The sequence below is a fragment of the Paralichthys olivaceus genome, chromosome 2 (genome assembly GCF_024713975.1).
Source record: "Paralichthys olivaceus isolate ysfri-2021 chromosome 2, ASM2471397v2, whole genome shotgun sequence".
Classification (NCBI taxonomy): Eukaryota; Metazoa; Chordata; class Actinopteri; order Pleuronectiformes; family Paralichthyidae; genus Paralichthys; species Paralichthys olivaceus.
In genome coordinates this window covers 3366199-3389968 of record NC_091094.1, presented here as the reverse complement: position 1 = coordinate 3389968, position 23770 = coordinate 3366199, and the positions used below count along the sequence as shown (strand labels likewise).

At 43.2% G+C, this 23770-nt stretch overlaps 1 protein-coding gene across 12 annotated transcripts in view; it reads left to right on the top strand.

Annotated features, from left to right (window-relative positions):
- Window positions 1–3333: 3333 nt before the first annotated feature.
- ptprt (protein tyrosine phosphatase receptor type T) overlaps window positions 3334–23770 on the top strand; it is a 241612-nt gene continuing 221175 nt past the window's right edge. For all 12 annotated transcript variants that reach the window (XM_069531583.1, XM_069531570.1, XM_069531573.1 and 9 more), the window contains exon 1: window positions 3334–3795. In XM_069531583.1, coding sequence (XP_069387684.1) covers window positions 3708–3795 — 88 coding nt within the window. In that variant the 5' untranslated portion in view covers window positions 3334–3707. The remainder of the gene's footprint in view (window positions 3796–23770) is intronic.

Genomic DNA, 23770 nt, shown 5'->3' with positions numbered 1-23770 from the left:
CTCTGATATATGGTGCGATGTGGGTGTTGCATTTGCATGTCTGCGTTTTCTCCATGCCTGTGTGTGGAGTGTATCTGTGTGTACCGCCCCCTGGTGTGTCAGCGCACTAATTAAGCTCATTCGTTAGAGGTAGCAGGTGTAAATTACGCGTTGTTTGAAAGAAAAAGACATTGAGACGAGACGGGAGATTTTTAAAACTGAGTGAACGCAGCTTCGGAGTTAAAGAAAAGACGGAGAAAGACTAGAACTGAGCAGAAGCGAACGCTTTAACTCTGCATAATTGATTTCTAATAAATAAGTGATGATGTAGAGGTGAGGAGGATATGGGCACTTGTGTCCTGATCTTGGCTCGGACAAATGCACCCTCATGTTAATGAGACATTGATTTCTACATCACTAAATAATGGAAATATTCATTAGCTGTCAGCATGAAAATACATAATGGGAGGTGGTGGGGGAGAGAGAGTGGACGAGCTTATGTTGAGGTCGGATCAATCGTCAGCTTTACAGATAACAAAATACCACGAGACGGAAATTAGACCCAAAATGGTGCAATGCAATATTCAGAGAAGTCGGATTAAGTAACTGGTGCAGCTGTAAGAGAATCCAGAGAGAATCAGACTCCTGCACAGAATCTAATCATCACAGCTTCATCTTCAGTGAGTCTCTGGGAAAAAATAACGATAACAGGAGTAAATGTTTATTGAGTAAAAGTTGGTGATGAAGCCTTTCTGGTATAAATTATGAATTTATTGTGTTGGTTGTGGTTTTTGTACCTTTGAGAAGTGAAGGATTCCTGTTTTTCCAAACAGTTTATTCGTGTATACTGTCAATTCACTAAATCCCAGAAGTGAAACCAAATCACCTAGATCGCCCCCTGGTGGCTGTTTTCCATTTAGGGTTATAAACCCCACCTCCTCCGCGTTAGCAGATGGGACATGGACCAAATTAAAAGTCAATGTTACGTCAAATAAATATGGTTTCTGCCATTTTAGGTGGTTGTTTCTGATAATTTTACATTTGATAACATTAAAAAAAAGGGCTGAGACGTCATGATTGACAGCTGAGACTTCGTCAAAGTTGATTGGAGCGTGCGGAGCGACACTCTGATTGGCGGTTAGGGTTTGGAGCAGGTGACTGACAGCGAAATGAGAAAAGGTTGGACGAACCTTAACAAATAAGTTGAAGTAAAGAAAAAGTCTGGACCCGACATTCTTGAGTTCACGTGACTCACATGTAGAATCTGTTATTTTACACAAACACCAGAGGTTTTATAACAACTCATCCATCCAATCTCAAATTTAATCTGCACCGCTCCTCACAGGCGGCTGGTATTAATCACCGCCGCGGAGCAACAGGCTCGTTTCACCCGGCCTCCTGAGCGGAGCAGCGTTTAACACCGAGGACAAAAAAAAATGTCACGACCCTCCCAACTGGCTGTGTGGAATTTACTAAATTTACCACATCCTGTCACGCTCACCTGGAGAGGGAGGGGAACAAATAGCAGACGGTCAGCGGGGAGCTGTGAAGGGCAGCGGGCTGAGGGAGGATTCAACATTAAGCAGCATTTCAGGTGAATCATCCGTCTGCATTCCTCTGGTTTCTTCCCAAGCACTCGACAATCATTCTGATTAAACGTCCTCGTGTGGAATGGCCTTTAAAACACAGGATTCATTAAGTTACTGTGGGCGATTGAGCATCAGACAGTCAATCTCTCTTCTCCACGAATTCAGCCTCACTGTTCTTTTAAGTTCCTTGTTTTTTTCTTCCTCCGTCGTTGCTGTGACTCTTTGTTTCCCGGGTGAAGGACGCACCTCGAGAGCCAAATCCAGCTTAGCTCCAGCTAAACATCCCCCTAACACACGGCACATGTCTCCAGCGTCATTGAGGGACCACTTTCTGGCAAACAGGGGACATAAGTCATGAATGAAATTAGGAGAAAGAACAAGCAAAGCGCCAACTCCATAAAAAAGTGTGTTTCTGTCTTTTGGTGATGACTAAGCTTATTTTCAGAGGAAAAGTTCTCCCTGCACTCTGGAGACGGCACAGTATTGTACCCAAACATATCTGTGCACAGATAAGGGTTCAAAATTAAACAGTTCCAATGTTCAACCTACTTCAATCACAAGTATTTGACAGAACCAAAATATTTTTAGTTCTTGAAGAGTCTGTTCTGTCTTCCAGTGATTTTGAGATCCAGTTTTATAAGTTGTGCGTGACATCGTAGACGAGAACAAAATCACAGATTTAAGTGAAAGTTTGAAATTACAAACTCTAAATTGTAAATGTGTTGCTAAATGGCTCCGGGTTGAAAGTGCATTTTATCTGATGTGTGAGCTTCACTGTGCAGAATGATGAATGTGTGGGTTTGACATTAGAGAACTGTTTTCAATTCATCCGCGCTCACCTCACGTCTCTGTGGGAAACATTTATTCTATGAGAATGAGTTTGTTGCATCACAACTGGAAACTGACTTCACACATTCAGCTTATACAAGAGTGGAGAGTTAAAGTATTCCTTCAGTGACAGGGAACATGAGAGTAAAGATGCAAACAGAATAGAGCAAGAGAGAGAGAGACAGAGAGGGAGACATGAAGAGAGAGAGAGTGAGTGAGGGGGCATAGAAGGGGAGAGAGAGAATGGAAGAGGAGGAGAGAGAGAGAGAGGGACATGGAAAGGGAGAGAGAGAGAGAGAATGGAAGAAAAGGAAAGAGGGAGGTATATCTTGAAACATGAATCCCACGAGGTGTAAAGTGGACTGTGGTGGATCTCATGTCACATGTGAGGGAGAGAGACACTCAGAGTCAATACAAACTCAGAGAGAGAGAGAGAGAGAGAGAGAGAGAGAGAGAGACTGTGTGAGAATCTGATATTTGCGGAGGAGTCAGGTTTTAGGACCCGGGGGAAACTGAACTGAAAAAAAAAATCCCTGCAGCTCAGTCAAGGTGGATAAAAAACAGTGAAGCATCATGGGAAATGAGCGAATGGTCCCGCAAATAAAAGCACCTGGAAATAAAAGAGCAGGCACCTGTTTGTATGGAGACATTCAGTTAATGCTGCATCTGTAATATGGAGCCTTATAATAAAAAATAATAAGAATAACAGTAATAATACAATATCTGATTCCTCTGTGGATTATTTATCTTTTTAAATAAACCTTTTATTAATAATACCGTCAAATATTGAATCAATAAATCCCGCTGTGAGAATCCAGCCTTCATCTTAATGTGAAACTCGCCACCGGAAATCCTGATCGAGCCGATCCTCGCGTCTTTACGCACGAGTGTGGCGCCCCGTGTGGCGCGCACCGCTCTGCACTCCTGTCCAACTGCACGTCAGTGTGTCACAGACCGTCTGAGCGCGCACACACACCCTGCGCCCCTGCTCGCGTACTGTTCGGTGGCACGCACACGCGCTCTGACGCACACACACACACACACACACACACAGACACAGACAGCAGGAGGAGAGGGAAGGAGAGACAGCTCCTGTTTTATTCGCCTCCAACTTCTTTCTCTCTTTGCTTCTACTTGTGTCTCTCTGCGTCTTCTCATCCACCAATGCGAGGATTTCTTCTTCTGTGTTGTTTCCACTCTTGTTGTCTCCGCTGCCCCGAACTGAGGGAAACCACTTTACCGACCAGACGGGAGTATGTAAAATAAACCGCACCTTTAACCGAAAGAAGAAAAGAATACAAACTCGGAGAAATGGATAAACGGAGTTACTCTCTCGTGCTGCCTGCAGTTTTCCTCTACTTTGGACTTCTGGGATTTACTGGTGGACAATTCTTTCCAGGTAAAGCGGTTTATTTGTTGCATTTGTGGATTTTTAAAAAGCCTCATCCATATTTGTGTTTGTGGTTTCGTGCGCTTTCCTCTGAGTTTGGATCGGTCACTGCGCTGAGGTGGCGCGTACGGGTTTATAAAGTGGACGTGCACGTTGATTTGCGAGTTTGGGCTTTTTACTTCGTTGCTGCACTCGTTATATTGTTGGTTAGTTTGATGGTAAAACGTCGCTGGAGTCATTAGAGCACGTTCTAAGTCGTGCAACAGCTTTTACGCACACATATACGCGCGGGAATCTAAACGCACGACAGAACACACTGAGGCATGAATCCCTCGTTTGTCAAGAATGTTTTACATCGAGTTTGTTGCTGATGTTGGTTGTCTGAGTTATAACGACCGATGCCGGAGCTGACTCCATCATCTGCGGCACCGCTTCGCTCCTTCCCCTTGTGCGCACTGGAGCCGCGGAGCGAAGTTTTGATGGAATCTGCTCCACGAAGCTGCTCGTACGCGTGGATCGTGCGCTGCCGTGGGTTAATACGCGAAACAAGTGTCGTGTTTTACTGTTGGCTTCATGTCGCTGTTACAATGAAGCTCGCACAGAATATCACAGAGGTGGCACAAAGCTAAGACCCCGTCTGTTCCGGATGCTTGGCTGCGGAGTCGTGTGCGTCGAGTCTCCGCTTGAGCTCAAAGCTGCGAACTGTCTGTCAGAGCGTCACTTGATTAATTCATGCAGAGGTGGAATTTCTGTTTTTAACAGCTTCACGTGCAAGTTAGTCTCGTAGAAGTCGAACCTCTTTTTATTCAACTTCTGCAGCTGAGTTTCTCCCTGATCCCACCTGATACATTCAGATATTTATATTATTATTATGTTCCATGTATTTGTTTCCGTCAGTGTGCAGCTGCTCAGTTTGTTGAGGCTCCCGGATCCTGTCACTGTCCCCGGCTGCGTCTCTGCACCGCAGTCCGGAGCAGCTCTCCCCCCTGGCACTTGTTACGCACCGGAGATGTTTTGGAGAATTCGCGGGGGTTTGGCAGCTTTTGTCAGGCTTTATAATCCAATCACATCAGATATGATTGTTATTATCAGTCATCGATGAAACTGGAGCCAGACGCTGGATTACAGCAGCACCAGAGGAGATTTACAGCGTCCAGCTCTCCAGCATGTTTCATTCCCTGATAAAACACAAATGTCCCAAATGGAAATCAGGATAATAGGCACATGCAATCAAAGTGCGCGTATGTGGAAGTTGAAGCATTTAATGACTGTTGCACAAATGTTGTGTGAATCAGAATAAAAGCACATTGTGTGGATATAACTCGTTGGTATTAAGATGCTGTGGAACTCTGGAGCAGAATTAGAGACTTCATCACCTCAGATGTTTGAGTTTTATCTTCTCTTCTTCTCCACTAAGCAGCAAAAACCCCGATTTCACAGTTTCTCGGTGAATCATTTAGAATCAGAGGTGATTTCAGTGCAGCAGCAGCAGCAGAGGGTCGGATCTGTCTCTGCTTCTCCCTCTCGGCACCTTCTGCTTGGTATTCATGACCCGTAGGGCTGCGAAAAGAGGGGACTTTGAAGGGAAGACTGGCTCTAAACACCGAGTCCTCCCTCCCTCCGTCCCCTCCGTCTCCTCTGTCTCTGTCCCCGGCTGTATGAGCGCTGCAGCGCGGCGGAGCAGCCGTCTCTCTCTCTCTCTCTCTCCCCCTCTATCTCCCCCTCTATCTCCCTCTCTCTCTCCGTGCGTAATGGTGCCGCGGAGGGAAACCGCTTCATTGCGCGTTATGGTGAAATTAAGTGTCCAAGAGGCCAGAATGTGTCCTAGAAGACAAGATGTTCTCACAGATGTGTTGATATAAACCGGTTTATAGGAGAGATAGTTATTAAACACGCGTTGAAGGAATCTAATCCAGTTTTAGATTCAGACCTGGAGTTTGGCTGCGATGTTTGTGATGCGATTTCTGAAGTGTGGTCAGTACTGGCACCTAAACAGTAACTTTATCAGAGGTGTGTGTGTGTGTCTGTGTGTGTGTGTGTGTGTGTGTGTCTCTGTCTCTGTGTGTGTGTGTGTGTGTGTGTGTGTCTGTGTGTGTGTGTCTGTGTGTGAAAGAGAAGCATAAAGAACTGTGGGATATTGCGCCATTTGGTTGTTGTACGCCTTTGTGCCGTTAGGGGGCGATATTCGCACATAAGATCTTTCAATCATGAAACACACACACACACACACACACACACACACACACACACACACACACACACACACACACACAGATCCATCTCTCTATTGATTAGGAAAAGAAAGTTGTTGTGTAAGTTAATGAAACTGTGGTGAGAAACCACTGGTGGTGAAATATTGTATCATTATTCTCATTATTATTATTTCGACTGAAAGTGTTTGACTGCAGCAGTGGAAGCTGCGGTTTGTTTTCATCTCCCACCGTCGGTCTCTGTTCCTCTGCTTCTCTAACTTTCTCCGTGGGGTTCTGGTCGTCTCTAAACTGAAGAATCTCTTGACAGGACTTCGATTCACTTTCTTGTTGAGAGTTTGATGAGAGGGTTGATGAGGATTTCTCGTCAGTTCGTGTGTAAGCAGGATTTCACAAACACAACTGAAGTGATTTCCACCACACTTGGTGGAACATTGCGTCATGTATCAGGGACGAACCCATTAAACCTCGGTCTGGATTCGGATCTTACATTTCACTTTACTTAACATTTCAACACATCTTGCCAGTGGACGGTGATCCATTGATCCGGATGAAAATGTGGAATATGGTGCAGCTTCATTGAATATCAGGGGACTGTTGGCACATGAACGACCTGTTTGTAGTTTAAATAAACTTGTGTTAATTGTTTAGTTCAACAAAAGAAAGTGTGTGTGTGTGTGTGTGTGTGTGTGTGTGTGTGTGTGTGTGTGTGTGTGCGTGCGTGTGTGTGTGTGTGTTGTGGGCCAGCTGTGCCTCTGATCCAGTAACTGCTACATACGGTCCAATCTGGAGGTGACCACTAGGGCGTTGAGGTGTGTGTGTGTTTTCAGGGAAAAGCAATTTACAATTTAGATCCCACCTAATTAGATTTCTTTGGCACTATAAGTACAGAGAGGGACAGAGGGAAAGGAAGGAAAGGATAAAGAGGAAGGAAGTGGACCATCAATTCCGCCGTCTCTCTCTCTCTCCTTGACTTGTTTGTCTCATCGGTTGACGTGTCGGAGGGACGTGGGGACGTCTTCGGATTTGATCGAATCAACAGCCTTCAATTTCCCGATTATAGAGGCCTTTATGCGATTAGTGTGTTTTGAGCTTCACATGAACGTGTGACGCAGAGAGAGAGAGAGAGAGAGAGAGAGAGAGAGAGCAAGAGAGAGAGAGAGTCTTATAAACAGAGAACGGAAGAGAGGAAAGATAAAGATGAGGAGAGAAAATAGGTTTAAATTGTGCAGAGAAAGAGGAGGAGGAGATGCAATGAGGAAAGAGAAGAGGCAAGTAAAAAGAAGAGGAGGCGAGGGGAGGAAAAGGGATGTTGATGGAGAAGGGTTAGAAGAGAATGGGGTGAGGAAGAAGAAAGTAGAGGGAAAGTAGGAGGAGGAGAGAAGAACAGAAATATGGGGAAAGAAAGTGGAGAACACAGAGAGGAGGAAGTAGGATGTAGAGAAAAGGAGGAAAGCAGAGGAAAACAAATCGTATCAAGGAGAAATGAAAAAAACAGAGAAGAGAAGGAGAGGAGGACCTTGAGGAGAAAGAAATAGGAGACAAGGAGAAAGGGAAGGAGAAGAGAAAGAGGTGAAAGGACGAGACTGTGGTAAGAGAGATAGTCTTGTCGTCTGTTGCCTCATTCATCACTCCTGTCTGGGCAGGATGATGAAGAAGAGGAGGAGGAGGAGGAGGAGGAGGAGGAGAGGAGGACAAAAAAACATAAGGAAGAGTAGAGGACGCATGGTTGGAGGAAACGACAAAGACAAAGGATGACAGGAGGTCAAGAAGAGAAAAAAACGACACAAATCTGATTATGTCTCTGTGTTATCGACTTCCTGAGTGGCTGTAATTTTTTTCTCTCTCTCTCCCTGTGTGTGTGTGAGTGTGAGAGAGACGGAGAGAGAGACGGAGAGAGAGAGAGAGAGCTTTATGACAGGATCTCTGTCACCTCATGCCCCTCTCTGTTTAGTATGCTGTCCATCCCCCCTGTGTGTGTGTGTGTGTGTGTGTGTGTGTGTGTTTAATCCATGGCACTTATTCTATTGGCCCGACTGCCTGACAGCCTAATAGCAGGGCACGCTGAGTGCCGGGGGCGTCACGTGTGTGTCTGAGTGTGTGTTTGTGTGAGAAAGAGAGAGTTGTGTCTGACGCTGAATGAACTGCAGAGCGAGTCGCCACACACATCAACTCTGCTACGGATGCGTTTTTGTCCGTCCACACGACTCCGGAGTCTGAAAACACTGCTGACCCCCGATTTCATTTTAAAACTCCTGGTTTAAGTTTAAACGAGCGGAAACCAAACTTTTTGGAGGAGCAGGTCCATGTAAAGAATGAGATTGTGCCACTCAGCTTCCCGTTAAATCACGGTCATCCTCATCTCATCACGTTGCATCGGAGGTCAGCGATCATAGAAACCTGCCGACTCACACTTCTCACCAAAACAAACCTCTTCATGCATTGAGGGGAATGTTTCCCGCCTGGAAGCTCACGGCCAAAGTTGTTGTGTGAAAACAACAAAGTTATTTCCCCAGCAGTTCTCCAGTGATGGAAAATGTTGTGTGTATGTGAGACGTCTGACAGTTACTGAATGAGATATATGAGCGGTGAAGGAAACCGCAGCTTTGAGAAACACGTCTAATGGAAAGACAAGAAAAAGGGATATTTAGTCGCCCTGAGGGAGAATTTGTCGGGAGCATCAACGGCTCCAGCAGCGCTCACAAAACTCACAGGAAACAAATGTACGGCTGTAATAGATATAACGATGACGATGATGATAACGTTCTTTCTTCAGTGGCCGCAGGATATTTGACGACGTGAGTTTTTTAAAATGTTCGTGGACTGAGCACGAGAAAAGTGACAGAAATCAGTTCGATGTGGTTCAGGCTCAGTGGTGGGAAGACATATGAAGAACTTTAAAACAAATGATGATACTTTTCCAAATATAATCCAACTGTGTTCCCCTGGAATTTAGTTTGAATAGAAAAACTACAAGCTGCTCCTCGCGTACAGAGGCTTGAATCCTCCTGCAGAGACCGTGGGTTCGGTTCTGACCCGAAACTTTCCTACATCTCTTCCACATTTCCTGCTTGTTCTGGTAACAAAAGCAAAAAATTCTCAAAAATATCTAATAAGAGTAAAAAGTAAAAACATACTAATACTGCAAAAGCACACTTTGGATTCAGACCACACACATTACTGCATCTTCTATAAAAGCTACTTGTGTGCAAATATAATAATAATAATAGTATTTCTGTGTAAAACACTGAGAATTCTCCAAGAAATTAGTTTCAAACCCCAAAAAAAATTCTCTCCAACCTTCAAATGCAACTCACTTCTTCGCCTTTAATTCAGCAGACACCAACAAACGTGCAGACTTTGAACCTCTTTATTAAAGATACAGATATATTTCAAGTTTGATGAGAAGAGAAGGAATATCTGTTTCAGCCGCAGAATCCGGCACCAACACGTATCCCAGGCATCTCGTTTAGGCAGATTCATCCTCAATAAAAGATCTGCCTGCAGATCGGACACCGATGCTTTCATTATAACACGTTAGACCATTAATTACAGTTAACTTGTTCATTACATAAATTATACAGGGAGGATTTTAGAGGAGCCCATAAATTATAGAGCAGTCATAAATGATGGAACAGTGCATCCAGAACCCTCAGCCTTGGAAGGGCATAGTGGCCTCGCAGACAGGATCCAGCCGTCGACTGTTAAAAGACATAAATGATGCGGAAAGTTTTTTTTTTTTTTGTTTGTCAGCTGCAGAGGCTGTTAACTTCGGCCTCAGGGCAGGATGGTGCAGATGTTCATCTCGTATGTTTCACTGCTCTGTAAATTCATTAAATAGCGTTTTGTGCCACTCTCAAGCTCTCGGAGGTTCAAGGATCAGATCCCGGTTGATGGTTTGGGAGTAGACTCCTGTGGTTCCGTGGTTTTGGGACGTGCTCCACTGGCACAGGTTGATCATACGATGGATACCCGACCTGAGCTCAACCGGACCCGGAACTGCATTCAGAAAAGAATTTAAAATGATGCGGGTTCAGGTCGGGTTCTCTCACAGTGGCTGGGCTAATCTTCTTTACAATGCACATGTCTGTAATTGGGAAAAACAACCTACACTATCCAGTTCTGGCGAAGTTCTACACCTGAAAATGAAAGGTTCAAGGTCATAACTAACTGGGAATATCAGGGTGAGCTGGTGAACGTGAGTCTTTTTCACAAACTCCACCTCAGCTGAAGATTAGGCCACATGCTCCATCAACCATCCATGTGTGGATGAAGGTTCATTTCCAAATCCCTAATACGATGAAACAAACTTGGAAGAAAATCAAGACGCCACCGAGCTGATTAGAATGTCGGAGGAGTCAAACATACACGGTGCAGCACATTAAAAACTTCCCTTCCTCTCATTAAAATAACTGCTGATTAATGCAAGAGGTCTTAACGGAGCTTAACAAGGTTTCGGAGTAATTAATCCATATTTAATAGAAGATGTTAGGCAAGAGAGACCGGGAGGCTGCTTAATCAACAAGATTGGGAGGGGAGGGAAGGGGGAGGAAGACGAGGGGGGAAGGGAGTAAAAGAGTGAGGATGGATGGATGGCAGATAGAAAATAAAGGAGGAAATGAAAACATAAGTGTGAGTCGAGGGTAGTAAACAGTGATGGAGTTAAGCTGGAGGAGACAGAGAAGATATGAGATGATATTTGAGTTTAATTCACTTTATCTAAACGTGATATTCGTCAGACTGTGTGGGAGGTCGCACCGAGAGGAGGCACACGCAGATGTAGTCAGAACAAATCTAACTCTACAGACACTGGATCACAGTGTTTATTAAAACCTGCTTTCGTAGTGTTGTTGCAATCGACACTGAGATCTGCAGGAATGTTACCGATGGAAAGAAAACAGTCAAGTTGGTCAAACCAGAGGGAAATTAAAGATTTTTACCTAAACTTTGAACCAGAGTTAAATTAAGACCCATCTCCACTTCCTCCCGTTGTACAAAAGCCAAAATGTATACGACAGCGACGTTGGTGTGGAAACTGGAAACTGTCGGGGTGAATGATTTCTACAGCGTCCACCAGACGATTTGACTTCACCTTTAGGAGCGGCCATGTCGTCCGTCTCTATTTTCAGTCTATAATTAACGAAAAAGTATTTTGGCTTTTCTTCAAATGAAGTGGATGAGACCTGGACGTCAAACTGTTTGTGTTTCTTTCCCCTTCAGACTGTGTTGTTGTCATGTCGGCGTGTTCTCACCTCTTGACTTTGTTAATCGTAACCGAGAGAACAAAACTGAAATCTATCAATTAGAAGGTGAGGTTGTTAAAAATCAGTAATGAATGCAAATGTGCTAAAGTGTTTTAGTTGATTCAGTGGCAACAATGCAAGTAACTCAGAGAGAGAGGGAGAGAGAGAGAGAGAGAGAGAGAGAGAGAGAGAGAGAGAGAGAGCGCAAACACAGATAAGAGCAAACATCATAATTTGTCTGGTGATTGGATAGAGCCTCTCATTACACACACACACACACACACACATACGATTTTATCATCTGTCCATCCGACCGTCCATGTGTCGGTCCGTCTGTCACACACAATTGTTTATAAGTGCATGTGAATTTAGAGGAAGAACATGGTTGTGTATGTGCATTTATTGTGAGTGTGTGTGTAATTAACAGATAATTGCTTCTGTCGTGGCTGGTGACAGGAAACCCTGCCTGGTTAAGTGAGACAGACAGACAGACAGACAGACAGACAGACAGACGGCTGGACAGGCAGGTGGACGGACAGATAAACAGAAAAACCATTTCCCCGACTGGGTGGCACGGCAGCCGCCGCTTCACCTGTCAGTCACAGCGAGGGGAGCGAAAAGGAAGAGCGATGTAGTGCGATAAATAAGTGTGGGGGAGGAAGAAGTGAAGCGATGAGGAGGAGGAGGAGGACGAGGTGAGAGGAAGAGATGAGGAGAGTGAGAGCGATTGGCCATGGAGGATAAAGGGCAGAAATGACAAATGATGGGAGAACGAGTGGGAGAGGGTGAGGAGGAGGAATAAAGGTTGTTGATTGCTGAGGAGGAGGTGCGGAGAGAGGGGGATGTAGGAAGATCAGAAAGTTGAAGAGGAGAGGAGGAAGAGACAAATGGCTCTTTCATAGATGCTCTTCATTATGTAAATGTGCCGGTGATGTTACATGTCACCCTCACGTTTGAAAAAGTGCTGCAGCGACCTTTTCCATCACAGAAGCAATTTGAGTCTCACCTGGAAACATTTCAGTAACATGTCAGCGAGGCTCCGGTCTGAGGTGAAGGCCGTCACGCGAACATAGTGTCAGCGCCACTGAGCGAGATTTAATCCACTTCCTGTCTCCAACTGCACAAAATTCATGACTTATTGTGCACAGTGGAAATTAAACCAGTTAAATGAACCTTGAATTAAATTAAAAAAAAAAAAAAGATCTGTTTTAATCCACACATGCATTCAGAGAGAAATCTGTTGCGATGTCGTTTTATCCAAACCTCCAACATGTTTAAAAAGAGCCATGACGGAAACATTAACATCACAAAGACTTAACTTCTGCAGATTCTACGTCTGGTTTAAAAAAAAAGAAAAAGAGGCACAGAAAGAATCCGATGATCTACATTTAATCTGTGTCTGTGTTCGTTCTCTGTGAAGCTCGTCATCAAGCGCTCCGTTTGTTACTAAACGCGCTATAAATACATTCAACTCAACTCTGACTTAAAGGGAAGCTAAAGAGCAAATGGCGTCTCGACTGTAAATAACACGGAGCCTGTCGAGCATATTTTTAGATGAAGGCTGTGCAGCAGCGGCGTCGCTCCACCTGGATACACCAGACTGAGAGACGGAGGCATGGACGTAGCCATGGAATGGTGAAGATTGGAGAGTGAGAGTCCTGTTTTGGTGGCTGTGTTGAGTTTCTTTCTAGTTCCTTTGCTGTTTCTGTCTCATTTTGATGATTTTGCAAGTTTCCTCTCGGCAGTAACAGTTGTTTTAGTGGAGGCGGGGGGGTTAAGGGCGATGTCATAGCTGTCATTACCTGTTCGACAACTGCTTAGCAGATAAACTGGATGTCTCTGCTATAACCTATAATGTCCTCCTCCATTAGGTGAATTGGGTGGAATTGATTTTTATAATGAGTTTTTTTTCGGGGGAGAATTTGGAAAGAACCAAAACATTCATTAACACGCGTGTCATAGTGTTTGTGCACTGGAGCTTTAGCTTCAAGGTTTGATCATAAACTCAAGATTTGATTTCGTTTTTCAGTTTTAATAAAGTGTAAATATGTTTGTGTTTCTTATGTTGTTAGAAATGATTTGTGTTAAATGTTATTTTCCAGCCTCCCTCCTTCAGCCTTGGAGAGACCTGAGTGCCGTGTCTGTTTCGACTAGTTGAGGATAATTGCAGAGCAGATGCTGGATGAGACTTTGTTTGTTGGGTTACTAAACTGACTAATTATGAAAATACTTTAAGTCCTTCACAATCGCGTGCGCTGGGATAATGGTCCATTGAAACACTCTTAACATGCACGGACCTGCAGGAACCAGCTGCACGACCCATTTCAGCTCCGCAAGTGGAGTTTGAAACACTCCCATCATTTTAAAGCCCAGACTCGAGTCCCAATTAACACCAGAAATACCATCAACAGCTTCTAATTATAACACCTCTCATTCTTCAAAAATGTGCCACTTCCGCTTCACATTAGTCTGTTGAACACCGGATGTGGATGTTTCACGTCTCTCATGTCTCTAAAACTCAACTGTAGAAGCAGAGTGATGTCGTTTACCCTCCTTAAAACCTCTCAAAGAGGAGGGGGAGGTGGAGGGGGAGGGGGAGGTTATCAACACATGTTGACGGGGGAGAGCTGCCTCCTGATCCTGTTTCCAACATCAATGTCTTGTATTCCTTAAAACAATCTTTTTGACTGGTTATATTTTTCTCCAATGAATCATATGTTTGGGGGCTTAAATTAAAACTTGGCAAAAAGTAGTATGTTTGAAATGGGTGAGGCCAAATTGTCTGACCACGCCCACCAAACACCGAACCACCCAGATGCACGAAACACGTTCGTCGCATGTTTTTTTTAAGGAAGTGATTTATGATGTTTTATACTTTCATGAGCTCGTCGTCAATGTTGTTTGCAGCTTCATTAATGGACGAACGGTGTCATCCCGTCGAGTTGTTCATCAAATCACACAACACTTCACAAACCACTGTTGTCACTTGGTGCAGATGACTTGTTGTCTGCTGTTGTGTAAAGAGATTGCATCACAATTTCAGAATTAATCAAGCAGCAGTAGCATCTATACCCGAAAGCCTTTTGTTGCTTCCTCATGTCTGATGCTGTTATGTTAATGAAAGCCTTGTGCATGTTCCCTGTCAAGTGTCAATTACAGGACATGAACCGAGGATGACTTCTGGCTCATGTGACGATTATTGTATTCTTTCGTTTTTTTTGAGCTGTAAAATAATATGGAGGCCTTTTTTTTAAAAAGCAGGTTCTGCAATGCAAAAATATGCTTCCTTCAGTCTTTATCTTTTATTTATTGATACACAAACTTTTCCACCTCAACCACGCTCGCTGAAAATATCTCAGCTGTTGTTTTTGTGTTTAAAGGAGTTAGTGATCTTGTGAAGAAGTGGGGGGAAGATGTAGAGCGTCACGGACAGGCGGGTAGGAGCACCACGAGCAGTAATGTCAGCGTTGTACCAGACTGTTGTGGTGAAGAAGGAGCTGAGCCGTAAGGCAAAGCTTTCTATTTGCTGATCAATCGAGATTTCAGATGCAAATGTGTGTTCTCTCGTTCTAGGCTCCGCTTTAGAGATGGGGCCAGTATTCAGGTACATTTACTATTTGGCCTTCGAACACCTCAGGATCCACAGGAAGAGCTGGACAGGGACATCTAGATGATGCGACCCAAGCCCGGATAAGAGGAACACAATGGATGGATGCTTTTTTGGAAAATTCTGAAAATGCACATAAAAACAGCAGGATGGAAACTTTCTTCGTGTCTTTTGATGAGTCTTTGTTCTTAACTTTTAACTACAGCTGAAAATAAAGTGGTCAAATAGACGTAGTCCATGTTTGGAAGTCAAACTTCCACAACTTTTGTCTCACTCCTGCAAAGCAACAGAAGCTGCAACTGTCTGCGAGCCCGAGTGTTTTTCTATCTTGCTGTCAGTCTGTGGCCCAGAATAGCATGACTGACAAAGGAGCAACAAAACCCGGAGAAACGCAATATACCAGCAGCAGCCAGCCGACTGTGTCGACCGACTCTCAGAGCAGATATAACTATGCCATAAGAGAAGCCCTCTCCGTTTCTAAAGATTAGAGAGGACAGAGATAACAAGCGAGAGGAGGGCGATTAGAAAGACGCAGCTTTATGGATAGATGGAGAAGGGATGTGGGAGGTGGAGTGATGGTGGTGGTGGCGGTGGCGATGAAAGAGGAAGTGACAGCCCAAGATGTAAAATGAGGGAGATAAATGGTGTGAATGAGAGAAGGTGACGGGTTGAGAGACAATAAGGATTACTCTGACAGAGGGGGAGAGAGTGAGGAGATGGTGTGCAAACAGAGCGGGAGGTAAAGAATGACGTCCTCCGGTAAATGGAGGGAGAGATGGGGGAGGTTGCACCGCCCTCCTAGTGGCTGGCTGCAGTATAGGTCGTAAACCCTGACATGGGTGAAACTAAGCACACGTCAAATATTGTTTTCCCAAAGATGACTTCTTTCATTGCAGTCAGTTCTTATCACACTGATGTTTGTGTTATGTTTCTGATAAATTTGGATGTAATTATTTATTTTATGATATAAAAATGGGCTGAGACGTCATGATTGACAGCTGATCGCTACTGTGCCGATCCGGCTGTAAATTTGCACGATGGCAGCGTTCGTATATCCGCCTTAATGTCTGGATAGCACAAGGAAGTGGAGACGGGTTGTCATCTTTATTTACAGTCTCTGAGTAAGGACTGAAAATAGAGGTATGGTAAAGAAGGAGAGATCTGGAGGGACGGAGATATAAATATAAATATATATATATATATATGTGCATACAGTATGCGGATATGACATTGACATCGCTAACATCAGCTGATCGCATTTCTCAACATAAACAGAATCTGAAGTTAGTTTTAGTTGACACACACACACACACACACACACACACACACACACACACACACACACACACACACACACACACACTTATGTCGTTTCCTCAAAAAGAAACTAGACGATAGACACAGAGAGCGAGCGTGATACGAGGAGAGTGTTAGGTATTAAGGAGTATTAGTGCAAGTGTAAGCCATAGACAGTAATGAACTACCCTGCTGCTCGATCGACCACCAGCTTTGGCTCCGAGCCCCTTTTTGTGTGTGTGTGTGTCTGTGTGTGTGTGTGTGTGTGTGTGTGTGGTAGGAGGAGACAGCCCTGGGAAGGTAACAAGGCCCTTGTCTTATGCCTCTTGAGGTCCTATTAACCTTTGCTCAACATTCTCACACACACACACATTCTCCTTTTTGACTGTCCCACCCAGCCGCACTAACCCTCATGTTCTCTTTTGTTCATCTCACTCTGACACACACACACACACACACACACACACACACTATCTCTATGTCCTCACTAAGGAGATTTAAGAGCCTGTTAATTAGTTGGCTGAGGCTAATTTTCTGTTGAAAGTTAATGCCACCGTCACGCATGGCGCCCTGTGGAGAGGGTCAGAGTGCGCTGGCTTGTGGTGTGTGTGTGTGTGTGTGTGTCTGTGTGCATGTTGTATAGACACCGCAGGTTTTTTAAGCCGTGTCCTCTGCAAGGACTGTTAATGGGTGTGTAAAGTCTTTGTATAAACTACTATCAAATTCACGTTTAAAAAGCCGCCCGGTCTTTTATAGAAATCCCATAAACCCACATTCCTCGTGAAGTTTGACGCTCGTTTGAGTCTAATCACGCTGGTAGAGGAACAACAGGACGATCAATGCTCTGCAGGGACGGGGGAAACAGATCCACATCTCAGTTTGCAACAGAAGCAGACGTGCACATGAACACACACCAGAAGGTTTGATACGAGACGAGAGACAGAAGAAAGCAGGTTATTCAAAGCTGTCGTTGTGGCCTAATTCTCAGCGACTATCTTTAGAAGAACGACTCTCAGTCAGCGCTCAGCGTTTGGAGTGGAGCTTTGATTTCGGCTCTTGAAACTTAACTTCCATGATTCAGCCAAACGTCTTATTTCCCAGGGGCTCAACACTTTGTGAAACACAGTTTTATCCACTGTAGGGAAACTGTGAGGGAGTCAGGGACTTAGGATACATGTCAGACTTTCTCTGTGACCGGGATTGTAGTTCCTGTCCTGGACTTTTGGGGACTGATGCCGGTAATGGGGTGTAAAACCTTTCCAATACGATATATGAATTCTCCAAGGAGTTACCTGAGGTCCCAGACATGTTTCACTGTCCTCAGAGTGTCCATTGCTGCAGCTCCTCTTTTCAGCCTCTGTCTCAAACACTTGGTTTCGGCTCCTGTCTCTTTAAGACCCCGGCAGGTTAATGATATGTAAATGAGTCGCACCGTCACTGAAGCCACTGTCCTGTTTGTTGTTCTCGGTAACGAGGCCTGTGGACTAACGAGCTGAGGAAGATAATTGTGACTGTTTTTTTTTTTAAAACTTCGAACACAATCTTTGAGAGTTTACGAAAAGTTGTTTCACATTTATTTTATTCTTTTCCTTTCTTCGTTTTATTCTGACAGCAATTATATTTAAGCTTTTTTTTCTCTCTCTCTCTCTGGTTGATCAAGGTTTAGATGAGTGGGTCTTTAATAAAACAATAAAAGACAGCGTTCACACGTGGAACCTAACCAAGTGGTTTTTGCGCCTAAACTGTGATTGTTCCTCCGTTGAGCCGATCTTTCTGCATAAACACTGACTGTGTGTGTGTGTATTTGTGTGTGTGTGTGTGTGTGTGTGTATTTGTGCTTGTAGTTGTGTTTGAGATCTGTGTGTGATTCTTGTGCGTGTACACATGTGATTTTATTCCTTCTGGGAAAATAAAACAACATCACTGTGTGGTGATGAATAAAGCTGACAACACCTAGAGGGGGTGTGTGTATGTGTGTATGTGTGTGTGTGTGTTTGTGTGTTTGTCTGTGTATGTGTGCTGCGTACTCCACCACCTCCAGGCATTGTGCAGACCTACAAGGTCACAAACTGTCTTTTCCCCATAGTGTGAACGCGTGTTTTTATTTTGGTGGACTGTATTTGTGTGTTTATGAGTGTGTGTGTGTGTGTGTGTGTGTGTGTGTGTGTGTGCGTGCATCTGACAGTGTTTTACATTGGTCTTCATTGTGTTTCTCATTAAGTGACCTGAGTAACAATCCTTGATCTTGACGATGGTTATAATATATACAGCTAATTAATTAATTAAAGGTTTTTGATGATCTTGGAATTAAGACAGCATCAGAAAAGTGTGTGTGTGTGTGTGTGTGTGTTGTCCTTAGAGTAAGTAAGTGATGGATGACTTTCGTTCACACTTTCACACACTGACGCTGCCCTGGGGTTTGTCTGTGCGTGTGTGTCCCACTGAGTTTTTGCGTAGCACTGTATGTTTATGAGTGTGTGAGTGTGTGTGTGTCTGTGTGTCTGTGTGTGTGTGTGTGTGTGTGTGTGTGTTTGTGTGAGTGTGATTGGCAGCAGTAATTGGTGTCTGGTTTGGTGGAGGAAACAGTGAGTGAATACAGTCATGGAATACTGATACTGGCCGGTCGGACCTGGAATACCAAAATACACAAAGACACACACACACACACACACACACACACACACACAAAGAAACTTGCTTCCAGACATGTTCTAAAGTCTGGATATTTTCCTGAACATCTCCAGAGGGTCCGGATGTGAAAACCTGCATTTTTTCTGAAACCTTTCCTGCCAGCCTTCCAGTAAGATGTCGGGTCTAACACGTGACGGACGTGAAACTGGAAGAATAGAACTATCTCAGGATAGCTGGTGTGATACGACACGAACATTCGATCAAAGACATAAAACGTAACCTCAAACATTTGACTGAACAAGCCGTAAAACTTGGTATTTTCTAAGGATGTTGTCATCAGTCTTACAATAAAAAGTCACGACTCACTCTCTCTCTCTCTCTCTCTCTCTCTCTCTGTTATTTGCTGTAAAGTTCAGGGCTAAAGAGCAACCAACAGTCAAAACCAATTGTTAGCATAGCTGCGCTGCATAAAGGTGAGGTACTGCATTAGCATTTAGATGAGTGAGAGACCCAGAGAAAGAGAGAGAGAGAGAGAGAGAGTAATTACACCTTGCTCGTGGTTCACATTAGTGATTGGTGTTATGTGTGTGTGTTTGTGTGTTTGTGTGTGTGTCTGGACACGCAATAATGAATTTCCATGGATAAGTGTCTGCAATTTATTTACTTCACACACCTGCATATGTGTGTTGTTTGTAGATTGTCTACACGGCAGTTTGTCGCTTAGCTACAGGAAAAAACTACGAAGGAGGAACAGAGACGGGCAAAAGTGAGAGCAGGGATTTCATGAACTCTCAAGAACGACCTGGAAGTTTGGTCGAGACACTTTTTGGTTAAATCTTTGGGGAGCAGTCATGTCGTCCATCTTTATTTACCGGCCATCATCCAGATTTTTAAATATGAATTTTCAGAATAAAACATAGCAGTGAGGGTGTAGGCTGGACTTTAACCTTCCCTTTACTCTGCACTGAACCTCATCTACTTCTCATTCCATCACTAAACCATGAACTGGTGCATAGACTAGGTCTGGCTCCGAGAATGATAGTAATACAAGGACAGACACACACACACACACACACACACACACACACACACACACACACAGGGCCACAGTTAGTAATAAGGTGCTATCGATAGCTTCTTGCAGTTACATGACATTTGTAATTAGAGGATTTGCCGCGTATTTGTGTTGGTGAGCGTGTCATTGCTAATGCAGGTTAAAGGTTAATTCCCATTAATACTGACTGATAAACCAGACCTGACTTATTGATCGCTCCCTCCCGGGCTCCTGCCTCCCACCTTCTCAGTTTCAATCTCTCTCTCCTTATCCTCCTTTTCTCTCCTGTCCACAGTCTGGCTTTATTTTGATCTGCTGAAAGGGAAGAAAACCACCATGTAGAATGTGAAAGACAAAAGCCAAATGTTAAAAAAAAAAAAAAAGGGATGAATCATTACATGCAGAGGAATAGAACACAAAAGTAAAGGATGCAAGGGTAGGAGAAAACAGAACTTGAAGAGGGAGAGTGGGAAGCGCTGGGAGATGGAAATTTTTAAATAAAGATCGACAATTAATTAAAGAGAATATTATTAAAATGAGAAGAGGAGAAGAAAGAATCGTGACATCAGCTCTGAATCAAACAAACTAATCGTGACTCTCTCACTCTCCTCCTCTCGCTCATTCAAGTGTCCACCATTCAAACCAACACACACATGCACAGAATCACCATACTGTGCAATTCAGTAACATCCATCTGTGGACGTAATTATAGGGGGTATAAAAAAATCCCGCTGTGTGTGTGTGTGTTTGTGCACGTGTGTGCGTTCATGAGTGCTAAATAGCAAAAAGGGTTCTTTCTAGTCAGCCTGCAGGTGATACTTTTAAGTACACTTCTTTAGCTGTTATTATGGAGCTACTTTTATCTCAGTGTGTGTGTGTGTGTGACCAATGAACTGCTGTGTATCTGCAGCTGGCTGATGGGTAACTGCTGGGTCCAGGTGTGTGTGTTTGTAGAATCCGAAGTTTATATATTGTTTTATATTTCAGCAAACGGGAGAAATCCTACCCGTATCCATGGCCGGTGGACATGCATAAAGATTTTTACCATCTTCGGTGGGCAGGCAGGATTTAACTAACGCTTGGTAGATGCTGCCAATCAAACCCCTCTTTGCTCCTCCAGTCCAAAGTGTCCTTGGGTAAAACTGAACCAGAACGGCTGGGGTGTGAAATAGAGATGTGACAGGAAAAGTCCTGCTGTGTGAATGCGTGTGAATGGGTGACTGTGACTCGTGCTGCGTGTTGAATAGTTCATTAAAACTAGAAAAGATCTTTATGAATAAATTCCACTTTTCTTTTTTATCTCAACGTTTCTGTGATTTGGGTTTTTTTTCAGTCTTTTTCTTTTTATTATGGATTTCTTTGCATAGAACTATCCTGACTTGGATTCGTCCACAATGGGTACGGGTTTGAACAACCAACTGTTCCTTTCAAATGGGTCTCTATACAAGCTAATATCAAAAGATTGAGAAGCTGCACTATACTTCCATCACTTCTAGTTATGCATCACACCAGGATAAACAGTGTAATACTGGAAGATATTACATAGAGTATTCTGCCGTGTTGGGTTTTTTTGTTTTTCCTCAGGGGTCTAATGAGTGTTAATAGCTCCTGAGCAGAGTTCATCATAAGCGGAATGTTGCTGAGATTCAGAAAGTTATTGAAATGTGTCAGAGCTGTAAAAATGTTTCACAACAGTTATATTTTCCTTTTCAGTCTTTGTGTGTTTTAAATGTGAGTCAAGGAGGGTCAGAGTCAATTTTCCTTCACTTTTGTCTGCAGCCTGACTCTGATTTATTATGCAGCACAGCCTCCATTATTCCCCCTACATTAGACGTTAATGTCATATGGCACAATGCGGAGTGTAGATCTCGCCTTTCACTGTATATCTCCCCCGGTGCATTTGCAAAATGAAGGTGATGCCTGGAGTTAATGTAAATGCAGAGAATGTTTTGAATGCTTTTAATCAGTCCCTGTGCAATCATCCGGCTTTTAGAGCAGAATGAACATTCTCCATCAAATAGATCATTCTTCCCTTGAAGGGCAAAGGAAAGTTTTTTAATAATATTACTTTTATATAAATAAGTTGTGTTTGTAAAGCATCTGCTGGAGTCCAGTCTTAATTTGTTGACTGTTCCTGGTTACCTTTTCCAAAATAAAAGTCAGGCCACAGTGAAATCTGGAGACTTTTATTAGCAAATCAGATTTAGCTACACTCATCGAACATTCACTCATCTTTATCATTGTTTTTCTTACTTTACATGTATATATACCATACGTAAAACCAAAAGTGAAATATGGAAAAACTTTAAAACGTTCTGAATGAACAGGTTCACTGTTCGGAGTTACAGCAATTACGACTTTCGCTGAATTTAGGATTTGAATTTTTTAGTTGCTGAAGGGATAATGAAACACATAGTTGATAATACTTTGAGAAATTAGAGAGGGACAAAAAAGAGACAGAAGGTAAAAGATGGTTTAAGGACGTGGTTAAAAGGAAGAAGGAAAGAATCCACACAAGAAGTAAGCACAACAAAATGCAAGAGAAGGACAGTTTAAAGTTTGATCTTATGCAAGCGAGACCATTTGTGTCTCACGTCTCTAACAAGAGTAAGAAAGAAAAAGGACATAGAATGTACAGAATAAAAAAGATGGTGAAGTAGACTAATGAAGGTTCATTGCAACAAATGCGCACTGCACAGAAATCCTCCTGAAGGTGAGCAGAGCGTAGGTTTGTCATTTGTCCTCTGAAAGTGAAAAGAAGAATTTCTGTTACGTCTTTTTTACGTGTTTCTACTTCGCTGAGGTAAAAACACGATGACTGGAAGCAGAAAAAAAAGTTTAGAAGATTAAAACAAGGAGTTAAATCTAGAAATCGACCCATCGACAAATATGTTGAGTCCAAGAATGGTTTGACTTGTTCAATGAGCAGCTCCCACTCTGCCGCTCTATGTGTCAACATGTCTCATACTGAAATAGATGTAAGTGGACGGCTTTTAGCTCCAATCACATGGTGCATCATCAAGTGCTGTGAAGTGCAGGGAAATGACATGGGTCCCTGCTCTTATCAGCTTCAGCTGGTCGTTAATGGGCGGTCGGATCTATTCAGGTTTTTATTTTACTGGTGTGGATTCAAGTTGTTGGGATATGATCAGAAATAGTATTCACAGCTGTAAAGGTGAATTATGGAGCATGAATTGAATGAATTCTGTTTAATTGACAGATTTCTGACAGTGTTTCTCCAACAATACCAAAAGCATTTCTATGGTTTAATAATCTTATTCATAATATACAGAAAAATCTAATGAGATCAAATTTGATACAAATGTTAAGCCTGAACTCGGGACAACCTGAAATCCCACCTCCTCCATGTTAGCAGTAGGGACATACGGACCAAACTAAAAAGTCCGAACACGTCAAATAGATTTTCCTCACTGATGGTTTCTCTCTTTTTCTTATGACATTGATGTTTGAAGTGTCATGACTGACAGCTGACACTGACTCTGGATTGGTCGAGCACATCTATTGGCGTGACCGCACCACCACCGATCCAAATGACGTCAATGATTTCTGGCCATAACACTGATATTTAAAAATATGTGTGATAGTTTAAACAGTAGCTGCTGCAAATTTATGATTTTTTTTAAAATCATTTTAGTTTGATTCTAAAACAAAACATAAACACAAATGACCCAACAGACAAAGCAAATGTTAATGTGCTCCAGGAAATCTCGGATAAAACATGAATAACAGTTTTATAGACTTTCACGAACAGATTTGTCGATTAGACACTGATGAGTGAACGTGTCAGAGCCGAGAGAATCTCAAAGCTAAATGAGGAGGAAAACGTTGGCGTTTAAAAGACATAATGCTATCATGTCACCTTGTTGTTAGCATGTTAGCATGGTTGAATGCCTATAGGAGCTAATGACTGTGAAAACAGCTG